This window comes from Lepisma saccharinum, chromosome 15, assembly GCF_977018435.1.
Source record: "Lepisma saccharinum chromosome 15, izLepSacc3.1, whole genome shotgun sequence".
Classification (NCBI taxonomy): Eukaryota; Metazoa; Arthropoda; class Insecta; order Zygentoma; family Lepismatidae; genus Lepisma; species Lepisma saccharinum.
This window is the reverse complement of record NC_139243.1, coordinates 44,413,572-44,429,754: the sequence shown is the minus strand read 5'-3', so window position 1 is coordinate 44,429,754 and position 16,183 is coordinate 44,413,572. Positions and strand designations below refer to the sequence as shown.

At 38.2% G+C, this 16,183-nt stretch overlaps 1 protein-coding gene across 11 annotated transcripts in view; it reads left to right on the top strand.

Annotated features, from left to right (window-relative positions):
- Window positions 1-16,183, top strand: part of mub (poly(rC)-binding protein mub) — a 223,741-nt gene that overhangs the window by 192,827 nt on the left and 14,731 nt on the right. For 9 of the 11 annotated variants that reach the window (XM_083136928.1, XM_083136927.1, XM_083136921.1 and 6 more), the window contains exon 10: window positions 6,554-8,220. The exons of the other annotated variants lie outside the window; for them this stretch is intronic. In XM_083136928.1, coding sequence (XP_082993054.1) covers window positions 6,554-6,920 — 367 coding nt within the window. In that variant the 3' untranslated portion in view covers window positions 6,921-8,220. Of the gene's footprint in view, window positions 1-6,553; window positions 8,221-16,183 lie in introns of those variants that run through there. 11 annotated transcript variants of the gene reach the window in all.

Here is a 16,183-nt window from a genome sequence, read left to right as displayed (position 1 = left end):
CTACCACCAATACCAGAAGAACAAAAAAAAAAAAAAAAAAAAAAGTTGAAATCCATGTGAATCCCATTTATTCAAAATTTGTGCTTTATTTGCTATCCTTATTGTTTTTATCCTGAATCCTATTCCAAAGATGGGAACCTTTGGATTGGCTGAACATGGCTATAGATCACATAACATTTGTTTTTGCTTATAAGTTTATGTTAGTAACATATATTGTAGGAATAATTTAACAGAATGTGATTCTAGTTCTTATCTTTCATCCTGAACCTGGATTGTCCATTGTATTCTACAATGTTTTATGATTTCCTCCTGTTTCCTTTCTGATTGATAATCATATATTTACCTCTTTACTTTTTAAATCTTGGTGTGGTATACAATGTAATTTCAATAAAATTACTGTTGGTGGTAATTTTTCAAAGTTTCGTAGCTTGATATGCAATTTACAAATAAAGATACAAATTCTTATATCTGTAGAAGGCTACATAAATAATTACATGATGTATTAATAATAGCCATCTGCATTTTGAAACGTCTGTTTATTAATGACATACAATTTTAAAATTTAGCTAGAAACTGAAATGTTTAATGTGAAACGAATTTTCATCTTAAACTTCCTCCATATTGAAATATGTACGAATTCTGAAGTTTATTCGCTATTTGAAGAATTTGAACCATCAGTGAAAATATCTACGCTTTAGGTGGACCAGTTTGAACAGTCTTGTATTGTTTTTACCATGCATCAGGTCCCTCCTAAGTTCAGCATAAAAGTTATTTTTAAAGGAAGGAAATCTGAAACTTACATTTTACCGTGTGTTCTGATATTTCATTCTACATTAGAAATTTGTGCTACAGTAATGTTGAGGCCTGCAAGGTATACATCACATGGTGGCATCACCTTGTTACAAATAAGGTGCAAAACCATGTGTGTGTGTATAAGTGATATTCTGGACTTTGTTCTGCAGTTTAATTTGTTTAGCATTACAATTGTATTATATAGAGTAGCATTAAGGGTGATGGAAGAATAGTAATTTGAACTTCAGCGAAGTCATGGGCCTCCAAGGCAGAATGGTTAACACTGCATGCTTCTATGTCGGGAGTCCTGGGTTCAAATACAAGCCTGCACATGGATGTTCTTTGTGACTGCCCCTTTATCAGTTTAATCATATAATCACTCATCTTCCATCACAATTAGGCAAAAGTGGTAGAAAATAGACACTAAATAAAAATAAAATTCAACAACGTTAACTTGATGAAATGCCAGGTCAATTTTCAGTGGCTGACACGTTGTCACCATGTAGACTGTTGGTGCTTAATTTCCCCTTCACCTCTGGGGCTGGAACCTTACTTCTCACTATTTGTCATTATGATGCATTGTCTTCATCTGTAATAGAGCCGAAAACCACTTGCAGTAATGTGTAAAAGTGAGTGTGTTAACCATTAGACTGACTACATGGGAATCCATTTGAAACAATAATTCCAACTGCTCAATTATACAATTAATGTGACTGGTAAAATACACATTAATTTCTCTCTAGTAAGCTTTGATCTGTATCAGATTAACATATTATTGTTAAATAAAACAGCTAGAGGCATTGTAAAAGTTAAAAACATTAGGTCAGGATAGGCACATTTACAGTTCCCTTTGTTTATTTATCCCAAATCACTGGAAAAAAAAATAGTAGATAATCAATAAAGAAAGTAATATTAATTTGTGGGGTTTAAATCTTTTAAAGAAACTAATTGCTTTAGCAAACTGCATAATACTAATTTTACTAGGGATGGTACCGATTAATCGGTACTCTATCGGTTTCGGCCGATATAGGCATATCGGTTTATCAGTAAAATTACTGATTATTTTACCGATCTGATATATCGATAAATATCTTAATAATTTAGTGCAAAATGCTGCCATTTTGTTGTAACTGTTATGGATAATATCCTTTGGACGCCCTACTTTCTAAAAAAGTAAATGTCTAAATATGCAATTTCTCTTTCACTGCAGTCACCTTGAAACATAAATTTATTGAGGAGGTCAATGAACCTTTCAGGTTCTTCAAGGACCATGTCTAATTTTATATCGGATCGGTAGAATATCAGTATCGGTAAATTTTATATCGGTACTTTATCGGTATCGACTAAAATTTCATATCGGCCCATCCCTAAATTTTACAGTCAATAATTAATGTTGATTATATTTTTAGAAAAGTTATCAAGCGTGAAATTGTAATTACTATGTAATTAGAGAAACATTTGAAAAAAAATCAAGTTACTGTAATAAACTAAAGAAATTGTAACCACACCAAGGTGCATACCAGTAGTAACAGTTCTAAATTTGATGTATTTTTATTTCTAATTTATGTGTCTTACAGTGTTGTTTGTATACAGGTGGTTCAGTTGGACAAAATATGTAAAACTACTGGTGTGCATTCACGACCTATTCACCCCTTGCCTTTTTACAATGTGCTTGGCAGTGCAGACCTTTTCCTCTTCACAATTTCAGCATTTCTTTAAGGGAAAGGGGGGGGGGGGGGTAGGAAGGGTATTTTTATTTGTTACTCTGTGCTTTAATATTTGCTTTCTCTATTCAATATTTAGTGATTTTCCATTTTGGCTTGGCCAAGAAAATTTCATTCCAATGTTGTAACAAATTAAAACATGTATTGTTGTTACTAGAAATCTTCTTATTTCACACACACACATACACACACACACACACACACACTTTTGCTTGCTGCTGTAAAGTCAACATTTTGCTTTGTGGAACCTTGAAACTATCCTTTTAGGGGAAGTGTGATGTTTAAGTTTGAACTGAAACTTGTGAGAGAACTGAAACTTGTGAGAGATTTTCTTCTTTCTTGCGTGAATTCCAACCTACTATTTTCCGCAAGTTGTTTGCAGTGATAGATTGAAATGTAAATATTTTGAAAGGAACATCCTGTATGCCAGAACCAACCTCTGCGGTGTGGTGGTTAGCATAGCATAACATGATGCAGTGCTCCTGGTTTCAAAGCCCAGCCTGAGCACTGGTGTTTTTCTGCGTTTCCCCCTTCATCAATATCACTATATCATCACATGTCCTCATCTTCACAATAAAAGTGAAGTAAAATAAACCAAATCAGTCAGTCAATCAAGCTATATGCCAGGGATTTACTAACACAAAATTAGTATTGAATTTGTAATCTTTGAAATGGCTAAATTTTATTTATGCATGTGTATATGTTGTTTCTTTTTCTGGATGAAAACCGATTTTTGACTTTTTGTTGCCTTTTTGTATTTCATCAAATGGTTCACACTGAGCCAGAAAACCTGGAAAGTCTGGATTGTTAAATATAATTATTGTACATCCTGTGAATTTTCATGAAAAAAGAAATACACTTTTGTCAACATGCATGCAAGCATTGTCGTGAAGAGTAAGCACTCAAACATAAGGGTTCCTGTTTGTTTATGGCTTTGTGCATCTTGTGGTGTTCACCATCTGATCTTTCAACTCAACATACATTACGAGCTATTTTGCAACTGCTTGACACCCCTCTGTTCTTAAAAAAATGATTCACTGCTTGCTGGTTACAATTGGACAAATTCAGAATTACACTTCTATAGACAACTGGCACCCATACCCTTTGGGAACCTTCCCATATAACCAAACTGTTCTTGATTCTGCTAGGTGAGTTGACTGTTGTCCATATGATCTCCTTCCACTTTATCCACCATATGATATGCTTCCACTTCATTTACCATATGATCTGCTTCCACTTCATTCACCATATGATCTGATTCCACTTCATTCACCATATGATCTGATTCCACTTCATGCACCATATGATCTGATTCCACTTCATTCACCATATGATCTGATTCCACTTCATTCACCATATGATCTGATTCCACTTCATTCACCATATGATCTGATTCCACTTCATCCACCCTATGATCTGCTTCCACCTCATCCGCCATATGATCTGCTTCCACCTCATCCACCATATGATCTGCTTCCACTTCATCCACCATATGATCTGATTCCACTTCATCCACCATATGATCTGCTTCCACTTCATCCACCATATGATCTGATTCCACTTCATCCACCATATGATCTGATTCCACTTCATCCACCATATGATCTGATTCCACTTCATCCACCATATGATCTGTATCCACTTCATCCACCATATGATCTGATTCTACTTCATGCACCATATGATCTGCTTCCACTTCATGCACCATATGATCTGCTTCCACTTCATGCACCATATGATCTGCTTCCACTTCATGCACCATATGATCTGCTTCCACTTCATTCACCATATGATCTGCTTCCACTTCATCCTTATACTTGATTATCTGTTTTAATTACTTCCTTCACCCATAGTTCAAGTAAAGATTTGTTGGTTTTATCAAGGAATGAAAGGCCTGATAATTTTAGACAACATGGAAAGCCAAGCTAAGTTGATAGTACACCATATTCATTGTGTAAGGGATGACCCTTCCAGAAGACAACCTTCTACATAGTACACTCCGGACTGCATTTTGCAGACTAGCGAGGCTCTGGCGTCTGGACTCTCAGCCAGTATAATCTTGTGTGGGTCGTTGTCCACATGTATTTATGATTCTCCTTTCATCCATTACATCTTATCACCTTTCACCCCCATCGTCACAATAAGCCAAATGAACTAAATCAATCATTCATCACAGAATGTTGGACACTATTGATGTTGTTGCAGTTGACGGTGATATAAAGAAGTGATGATGAATTGAAATACGAGGGCTATTCGGAATCAACCTCTGGGAGGCTTGAAGTAAAACAGATATAAAGGCAACTAAAATTTATTATGCAGAAAAGTTGCACACCTACATGTTCTGTTTTTCAACATAATTGCAACCTGAATTCAGGCACTTGTCATAGTGTAGCACCATCTTTTGTATGCCCTCGTCGAAGAAGGTTGCCGCCAGGGAACTCAGCCACTCCCGAACCCCATCCATCAGCTCCTCTTTGCTCTCAAATCTTTGTGACCCCAACCACACTTTCATCTTTGCGAACAAATGAAAGTCTCTGGGTGCAAGGTCCAGGCTGTATGGAGGTGGTCAAACACCTCCCATCGTAATTTCTGAAGCAAGGCTTGTGTGACTGCGGCTGTGTGGTGGCGTGCATTATCGTGAACCAAAACAATCCCCGAGGACAACATGCCTCGCCTCTTGTTCTGAATCGCCCGTCTGAAGTTTTTTAAGGATGGTTGTACCAGGCTCCATAAAGTTTTATCAGCAAGACCCCTGTCGGTACCAAAACACTGTTGTCATAAGTTTAATCTGGGACAACATTGGTCGCACCTTTTTGAGTTTGTCGAGTTCATACGCATCCATTGTTTTGATTGTTGTTTGGTTTGAACATTTTCAAAGGACCCATGTTTCATCACCTTTCATGATCTTGGACAGAAAAACATCACCATTTGTTTGATAGCATTCCAGAAACACCAATGCCAACCCCATGTGCTGCTTTTTGTGGTCCTTGGGCACCTACCTTGCACAAACCTTATGATAACCCAGCTTTACAGTCACAATCTCGTAAAGTGTTGTTCGCACAACTTCCGGAAATTCAGAAGACAAGTCCGATATCGTGAAGCGGCAGCGCTCGCGAATCTCACTGTCCAGATGTTGCACAATATCATCCGTCATGATAGACGGCCTTCCCTGACCACCTTCATTCTGCGATGGATTTCACCTGTGCAGAGTCCTTCAGCCTGAAGAAAGCGGATCGCACCTTGAACTTCACATTTGGCAGGAGCAGCAATTACACCAGCCATCGTTCTCCACTTGCTGCACACCAGGCACTGAATGCAGTAACCGATCACTTGGGATGACGTGAACCAACATGTAACCGCTTACTTCTGCGCATGTGCCGGAACGTTGCAGCAACCCATGCGCTTGTACCAGCAAAAGAGGTTGATTTCCGAATAGCCTATGTAGTATACAAACACATGACACATCTTATGTATAGGCTATATACTTGGGATCTGTTATTTCTAGACTTCCCTTTCAGGTTTTCATTCCAGTACATGCCTAACTTCCTTCCCTTGTTCTCATTTTTCACTACACTGCATGTACATTTCAAGAAGATTAGTGCACAGATTGAAGGTGACGTAAGTACTTGGAAAAAAAAAAGAAAAAAAAAATGTCTGCTGCACATTGAGAGAAGGGGAGGGATCGGTAAGAATTCTCAATGCCAAAGACGCACGATGAAAAGGTCTGCAGGTGCCATTACTCGAAACCAAATTCTAAGAACACCATTTGGTAGCTCCTTCCAGCCACTGCTAAATCCATTTGCAGTTAGCATATTTGTCCTCACAATGTACACCACCTGTATTCCAGTATTATCCATATTGTCATGGTAATCCATTAAAACCATTTTTAATTTATTCCAGCTTTATTTTTTTCAACCAAAAAGAACCTTAATATAAAAACCAAAATAAAATTTCCTTTGTGTTAATACTTTTTTGTAAAGCATTGCCGGTGTTTTCTTCCTTGCTAATTCCCACTTTCCCCTCTTCTCTATTCCCAGCATTGAACTGCAGAAAGCTAACCTTGAGGCCCAAAAAAACCAAAATCCCTCCGGGGGAGCAAGTTCCACCTCTGGTTCCAGCGGTAGCAGTGGCCAAAATACCTCCCCGTTGGCCAGTGCCATTCCTCTTGCACAGCTGTTAGCCAAACCTGGTGCCCTCAACGCACTCTCCAGCCTGAGCAGCCTGAGCGCATTGGGGGGGCTGTCAGAGTTGCTGGGTGGTGGCTCGGCCCCCCCAGTGCAGACAACAGGGGTCCATCGTACCCACAAATCCTATACTCCTAAGCTGCGTACCCCAGGGGGACCTCCTACCAACAATAATGGTTGCAAAATAAAGTCTGAGAGGAGTAAATTTGCTCCGTACTAAACCTCAAACAAAAGAAAGAGTATATCATATTGTCTAAAAAGTAAATATACTAAGTATTAGTGAGTATGTTTTGATTGACCATATTGTCATTTGTCCTGATGATATCACTTTAGGTGAAAGTTAGTTTCATCTGATAAGTAGCGTAAACGTTTATGTTTATATTCCGTAAGTGTAAGTTAGCACGTCTTTGATTTTTCTGTTTTCTCGACTTCTCTGCACTGTGGGATGCAGTGGTTTTAAAATAATTGTCATTGTTTCAGAGTAGTACAGTATATCATGTTTATCGTGTTGCTTTCTTGAGAGAACTTGCAATTGAGTGTGAGAAGTGTACAATGTGCTCAAGTGCAAGAGAGATGTGTGATTGTCATCAGCAGAAAAGATCGTGTTCTGAGATTTACATTATATACACTTTTTTTTAATGGAGTTTGGAAGGGTTGTACAAATGAACCTTGAACTAAAAGTTACAGCTAAACATATCAAGCAATCATGGTCATTATTTTTTCTAATTTTTTTCTTTTTTTGTCATGTTAGATAATCGTGTATCTGAGTATATACATATATATGCAGACATATTTTTTTTTATAAGCCAAACTATTGAATTATATCACAGTTTTATATTACCTGTACTTTTTAAACATTTAGTTGATAGGAATTTCTTGTATCAACACAAAAGTTCAATAGTACATACTACAATATTGTTTAAATATCAGCACTTTGATTTACAAGTAGTTATTTCATAGTATATGTGAATTAATACATTTGCATTTTACAAACTATAATATTCTTATGTATAGTTGTACTGTTGTGGAAGTTTGTTACACTCAAGATAACTAAATTAGTAATTTTCTAAGTCTGAAACTAAACAGTTCACACACACACATATACCTACACACACATTTAGACAATAATTATATTGAGAATCATGTTCTTCATTATATATCACAAGTATAAATAGAAACTGCAAAATTATGCAATCATGATTTCAGATGTTTATATATATGTATACGTAAGAGGATTATGTATTGTGTATTTCGGATTTCAGATATTACTTTTTTATTTGTGCTTTTGTTGCTGTGTAATTGTAGTATTTTCTTTTATGTTAATTTTTGGATTTCCTATTATTTTTTCATTCAATTTTTTTGTGTAGCAGGTTTTCTCAAGACAAGCATTTCTTTTTCTGTCATATCATACTGAAATTAAAAGTATGTGTGTTTATTCTCCGCCTGGAAAAGACTTTATGTATATGACATATTTTCTGTATGAGAAATGGAACACAATAGATCGTGTATGTGATTATTAACTGTTTTTGTCTGTTTATTACACCAAGATTGCAGATCAGTAACCGTATTTTACATTTCAGTCTTATACATTTGTGAAGAGATAAATATAGTACCAAAAATACTCTTCACCAATACCTAGTCATATCATAAATTCTGTTACAAAGTTAATAATGAACTACAGGCACAGTGAGCAAGCTAATGTATTAATACAGTGGAACCCCGATTTTATGTTCCCAGGTTTCACATTTTCCTGCATTATACATTCAATCTTCATGGTCCCAACGCAGCAAAATGCTATAAAAATTACCTCTATTTTACATTTTCCCGCATTTTAAGTTTTTCCAGCTTAGTTCCCTGAATATTGTAAAATCGAGGTTCCACTGTATTTGGATGTTACAAAAGTACAGGTCTTGCCAACACAGAGTACCAATCACTGTTCAAAATGAACACCTCTGGCCTTCACACAGGCCCGAAGTCTCTGAGGCCAGTCATCGATCGCAGCACGTTCTTGAGGGGAAAGTCCGCCACTGCCTTCACAAGAGAACGCTTGAGACATGCAAGGTTTGGATGCCTCTTCCTACAGACCATGCCCTCCAAAACAGACCACAACCTGTAGTCCAATGGGCTGAGGTCAGGACTGCTGGTGGACCAATCAGCTGGAGCAATGAAATCAGGCACATTCCTCTGAAGTCACTCCTGTGTGGTCTTTGCCTTGTGGGCCGGTGCGAAGTCCTGCTGGAAGCTCCACGGCTCATTGTTGAACATGGTGCGGGTCAGTGATTTCACAAGTGGCTCCAACACTGTCGCTTGGTACATTTTTGCAGATGTGTTCACACCATGTTCACAGAAGTGGAGGTCAGTTGTTGGGCCATTGTACGAAACCCCCCACCAAGCCATCACTGAGCTGGGAGGATGGCCTCTGAGGATCCATAGCATGTTTTCACGAGCTTCCTGGAATGTCGAGGCATAAATACGCTCGTTTTGATGATTTTAAACTTCAATCGTGAAGATTATTTTGTCCGTGGAAAGGATCCTCCTGTGGCCACCATTTGCGCAATGCTGAATGAGTCTTTTTGTTTTCTGCTCCCTCTGGACCTTAAGCTGAGGAGTGAGGAAGTGTCCAGTACTTTGCCGATAAGCACGGAGTCCTAGTTCACTTCGGGGCACACACGACATCGACATTTTCGAAATGTTCAGCTCTCAAGCCATCACTGCTTGTTTCCTGACAGGATTTCGTCGAATCTGCGCTGCCACTGCTTTCACAAGCTTCTGACTCCTTAAGCTGTGAGGTCTACTTTCCCTGGGTCGGTCCTCAATTGTCCCTGTGTCGCAGTATCTGTTGGTGGTCCAATGCATGAACATCCTGCTGATATTCAGCTTTTTCAGGGTGTTGAATATAATAGATGGTGATTTGCCAACTTTGTGCAGTGCGATTACTGCCACACGGTTCTTGTATACACCCCACTCCATTTGACTCGCAGTGAAATTCACCTTTCCGCTACCACAGCCAAACACACAATGATACTGGTTGTTGTTTGATCCAACATGGTGGGGTTACTTTGCCAACCAGTGTTGCCATCCCTGTCTAAACTTTGTAACAGAATTTATGATATGACTAGGTAGTTGCCAGGAACACACAACTATTCTTTCCCTAGTTTTCGTCACATCTAATACATGCTTCAGTCTATTAGGAATTGAATGTATTTAGATGGGTTTGGGTTATTAATGCTGAACAAGCACTAGAAAATATTGTTATGGCAAGTGCTTGCTCGTGGCAAAGATGTTTCACTTTGAGTGTTTTAATCCCTTTAACACATATAGCCTTGAGGGTTACTACTATGCAGCATACATGACCAAGATAAGGTGTAAACAACCTTGTAAGTCAACGACGAGTTTTTGATTTCTTAATTTAAAGGTGATATATCTGGAACGGAACCCCAATTTTACCTTCCCAGATATTATATTTTTCCACTTACATCCTTAAATGCCAAGGCCAGTTTTACGCAATAAGATCTGAACAACAAGGCATTTTCAGCAGAAAGTTCAAAATTGTGCAAGGTTTTTGAATAAAATTCTACAGTGGAACCTTGATTTTATGTTTTTCATGGAACAAGCTGAAAAACTGAGAATGTGGGAAAACGTAGAATCGAGAAAATTTTTACATTTTGCTATGTTGGGGCCACAAAGATTGAATGTACAATGTGGGGAAATATAAAATCCAGGAATGTAAGCTGGAGGTTTCACTGTATCTCTGTAACTACGAATGCTAGAGTTACAAATTATAGCTCGTGTTTTTCATTACAGTCTCGGCCACAAGCTTATGGTCGAAAAACTCCAATTTTCATTTACCAAATGTAATTCATATTATGGGAATGAGATGCAGTAGTAAATAACTACATATGAAATTGGTACTCATGGTTTCCACGAAGCGTTTTTTTTTTGTTCTATTAATTTCGGTGTCCAATGCCACCATCCTTGTTGAGTTGTTGCTTGGTACGTTCCTGTTGTTTTTTGTTTCTCAATTACCGCTAGGTGCATTGTGGTTGCTTCCTTGTCTGAGCCTTTGCCATCTGACATTCACTGGTGTGAGTTGCTGCAGTAGGAGAATCCATGCATAGTGTATTTCTGTACTATTGATGGTCAAGTCATGTTGGAAGTGCATTATGGCATGTGTTTCCATGATTTTAGTGTCTATGAGTGTGTGCACTTTATATTTTATATGTACTTTTTCAATTTTATGGCTGTTGTGTTTCATATGTTTTGCAAGTCCTGTGGTGGGTTCGGCTGTTTTTGCATCTGTTAGGTGATGTTGAATTCTCTCTTTGATTCATCTGATGGATCTGTCGATGTAATGAACCTTGCACTCTCACACTGCATCATCGACACCTGGGTTGTGGAGAGGGGAGAGGAAGTATCGTTTATGTTTGTTTAGTTTATCAGCTATTTTGGAAGTTGGTTTGTGCACTACTTTGATGATGTAGGGGCTGGAGGGCTTTGGAAAGGCTGTTGGATGTGGTAGGGGAAATCAAACCAATTATTTTTGGCTCCTGGGACTTGACTGTGGTGGTGAGGGTTATGTGACAGGGATTTCTGCTTTACTACACCACTTGGAAACTTGATATTCAGTGTGTCCATGCTTTAGAGCTAGTTCAGTAATAGTTGCTATCTCGTCCCTTAGATCTTCTTCTCTGGAACAGTAGAAAGCTCTTCGGTAGAAGTTTTTGTTAGCGTTTTGCTTGGGTGGGAGGTTTAAGAGTGCATGTATATTGGTTGCCAGAATCTAGTTTTCTGAAAATTGGTTGAATTTGTTGAGTGCAGCTTACGGTGAGGTCTAGGAAGTTGATTTTGCTGTGCTTTTCATTTTCTATTGTGAGGTTTAACAGTACCTAACAGATGCAAAAACAGCCAAACCCACCACAGAACTTGCATAAAATCGAAAAAGTACATATCAAATACAAAGTGTGCACACTCATAAGACACTAAAATCAAGGAAACACATGCCATAATGCACCTCCAACATGAACTGAACATCGATAGTGGACAAGCACACCACGCATGGATTCCCCCTAGTGTAGCAATTAACAGATGACACGGACGCAGATGAGAAATGCGCTAAGCAACAAGTTTCAACGAGGATGGTGGCAAGGGGCACCCAAATTAATAGAACAGATAAAAAAACAAGCGTAAGTACCATGTTTCTCTGTAGTTTTTTACTGTTGTCCCTCTCTCATTCCCATAATATGAATATGGGACCTTGGTGTGTAAAGGAATTATGGGAATATGAACAGAATGAACACTAACGTTAATGAACGTCAGTTGGACATAAAATTTCTAAAAGCTTGCAAACAGTGCGGTTTTCCCTAAGTTTATTCATTGGAAAGTGCCTGCCAACAGTTAGAAAATGAAAGCCCTGATCCGTAATGTACAAAAACATGCTCTATCAGCCGTCATATCGGAAATACGTACAGAAATTTGCTGACTATCATACTTGTGTGAACAACAAAGGAACATACTCAAATCCGTGCTACCACTTGCAAGATGGAAACATACAGACAAGAACATTAAATATGTTATGCAAATTGTGGAAAAACCAGTAAACCAAGTCTGTTGGCAACAAACTCCACCTAGGAGAAAAATGGCCAAGTGAAAATGTAATATACCCAGATGGCAGACAGGGAAAAAAAACAACATTAATTTAACCAAGCTCAACATCCCGAACAGTTTCAAGGAACTCCTTATCTTCGGTGACAAATTTAGTGTGCAAAACCGTAATTACAAATATACAGTGGAAACCAGAGATATCATAATATTTCAAGGATGAACGTTTCTGTAGCATTTATTATGAAAAATGCTTTACATGCAAGATAGTTGTACATAACACCAAACATAAACACTGACCAAGAGTATCATCCCAATTGACATGTTGGTAGGCTTCTTTTAGTATGATGAATATCAGAATGTCTCAGGTACGGTAGTAGAAAAATTCTGCCACTAAGAAGTATGCCATAAACGAGCAGGTAAAAAGGATGTGCACAGTGACTTACAATAATGCAAATTATATCTTGAAGTGAATTTGTTACAAATGCAGTTCCCATTGTTTCAAAAGTTGTCAAGTCACATTTATAATTAATTGGTACTGCAGGAAAGCTGACTTGTACAGGGTCGTTCAAAAGTTTATTAGCATCACGTTTTTTTGTGAAAATTTTTTGAAATTCACAGATTCAGGTGAAATATTTATAGGTTGGACAGTAAGGTATCCATATCAGCAAGTGGTAGATCATTTCAGACTATTAATAAAATTATTAAAAATCTGTATCCTGTTTTTTCAACCTGGCAAAAAAAAAATTACTCATTCTTATCACCATAATACATGAACACTTTGAGCAACAATCACCAAACTAGTCACCATTATCAATGAACTCTAGTACTTGGTCGCAAAGCCTCTTAGCTTCGATCACAGCCTGGCATCTGCTTAGCATGAATTCAATCAATGTGTCGATCACCGGCTGTGCGGTATTGCTCCATTCTTCCTTCAGCTTCGCAAACTTCTCATTCAAATTCTTGGATGTCTTGTGCTCGAGGTGTTGTTCCAGGTCATCCCACATGTGCTTCATGGGATTAAAGTCTTGACTCTGGCTTGACCACTCCATGCGAGTCACACTATGGGGATGATCCACTCATGGGTGACCCCTGATTGATGTTCCGTGTTGTTGTCCTCCTGCAGGATGAAGCTGCATCCGACATACTGACAAGAGAAACTGACACATGACATTCATGACGCATGTTTCATACGGTAGAGGAGGGTCATACCTATTGCCTTTGGGATGTAGTACCCACTCCCCAGGTTCCTTTCCAGACAAGGTACTTAATCTCATTGGTCCACAGCACGTGGTTCCACTGCCTCTCACGTTTACACCAGGTGCTCCTTCGCCAACGTCAGTTTGGCCTTCCTGTTCTTGAAGAAGATCAATGTCCTTTACACTGGCTGATGTCTTTACAGTCTCTACATCCTCAGCCACCTCTTCAGTGTCCACAGTCGCTGGCTTTGTTCCCGATGTCATTATTTTCTAAGTAATGTCTCTGGCAGACAGGCAGCATGCAGAATGTTCTGATCGTACAGGGAATCGGTCACCTTCTGCTGCTCAGGCTTGGGCATCTTGATGATGACTTCCCATACCTTGGCCCACTGTAGAACTCTACAGATGGCTGATCTTGAGGTGTTGAACAGTATCTCGAGCTCCGCCTCCAATCATCTTTGTCAATGACCTCAGCGATCGCCTTCTGTCACTCCACGTCAAGATTGAGAACACATCGGGTCCTAGCCATCTCCACAAATAAAAACGGAAATAATATTAATGTAAGAAAATAAAGAAAATGCGAGGAAAATTAACCAAACATTCAATTTCACGTATATTTGATAAACTTTCTGTGATTTACCAAACCACTCCAAATTTGTCACACACACACATGCAAGATACCCACAAAATCTCAGCTTGAACTTCAAAGCGTAAGAAAAGTTATCGCAAAAAATGCAATGTTCATAACCTCTTGCATGGCACTGTATAACATTACTTCACATAAACTTCATTCAGGCAAAGAATACAGTTATAACGGTAAGGCCAGTTGCCCAATAGATCAGGTATGGTGTGGCACGATGCAAAAGATTGTCTCTTTCTACGTGTCTGACATATATTATGTGATGCTGCCGAAGTAATGTTGAGGAGACAGTCTGTGGGCTACTGTGTTCTGCACATGCACCTTTGCAGTTTTATCACTGCACTGTGCGTTGTGTTAATTCATTAGCTTGTTTCAAACAAACAGTGGAGAGCTGTCGTAGGGCATCTGATGATGACACATAAGCAACAGAGCTGTTTCATTGCTCTGTGCCATGTGTGATCTATTATGTGAACAGCCTAAAAAGTAGTTAAATAATAATAGTTCCACTTATTGCATATTAAGTGACCATGATAGCAGCTAACAAAAATAATACATACATTAAATTGTGCGAAATTGAGTTATTTGTGTCTCCTAAAGTGATTCTCCATCACCAGAGGAACATTGGAGCAGAAAGAATAGTAACAAGCAAGTTAATAACAATTTTAATTTTATGCACATGTCTGTTATTATTATTATTATTTGGCATAACTAGAGAATTACATTGCTAAGACATATTAACCAGACAAATTAATCTAAAATTGGACAAAATCCAATGAGTGATTTATATTGCAATACAACCTTAGTGATACAAACTTGAAAGTAGATACAGAATAAATACTGCCTGTTCTGAATTTTATGGGTCATTAGCATGACCATTCCTACAGTTGAATTAATACTTTTTCAGTGTCTTCTCTCTGTTTATGTGGAAAATCAAGTTTCTTCACATTTTCATGGTTAGTATTTTTTTCTTTTTTTGTGTATTTGAAAATAGGATCAATGCTACTATCATCATAATTTAACTTAACCTAATATAATTTTGCAAATGTTTGAACACATTTATTCCATCACTTTCATTACCTTTTTTTTCAATAGTACGTGCTAATTAACTAAACTCCACTGTGCAACAGTCCTTGGAAGGCCAGAGCCTGCCAGAGTGACTTTTTCTATTGAGTTTTGTCATCGCTGTTTTCTGGCTTGTGAGACCAGAACCCGCTACTTCTTTTCAAGTAGCTTCCCAATTGTTCTCGTGACACTGGTTGAATGCCAAAATTTTGGGGACTCATTCCGTGATTTAAACTTGGGACCTCTCGCACCAAAGACGAGAGCACTAACAGTTTGGTTATGCAGGAAAAAGAGTACGTGCTAATCAATTTGCTTTTATAATATTATAGTTTGTGATTTCTGGCTATATACATGGGTTTTATTTCAGAAGTCTAAGCTAAGATTGTGACTGTTCACAGATATAAGAACACCAAGAGATTATGTTGCACACAGGTTTGTTAAAGCTCCAAGAATTGTAAATAAATTCAATTCCTGTCTGGGAGAAAAATCAGTTGGCGTAAATGGGTTCTGGACCGTAAAGAACCATTCAATTTGGTCCAGGAATCTTATTTTCTGATGAATTTAAATACCATCCAGGAACATTTTTCCGGCTGAATTTAAGTACGGTCCAGGAACATTTTTTTCCGGATCAATTTAAATACAGTCCAGGAATATTTTTTCTGCATCGGTTTAAATAGGGTCCAAGTTCCATATTGAAATGAAACAATACACAATTTGGCTCGAATTTAAATTATGCGAGAAAAAAGGTTTTAGTCCTGCAGGGGACCCCGTTAGAATTTTTTGGGTTCCTGATCCTTTAACATCACTGGTTGCATGGAAATGTGCAAGGTCTGTCAATAAAGTAATTAGACTGTTGAAGCGTAGCTCTGTATACGTGTTCAAACTACAAATAAACTTAATTTCCTTCAAAATTGTTGCCTTGGGAGACCCCACACCGCCAGAGACATTGCTCTCACTTTTCGTAGCAGTGTTTGAGGTCTGTAA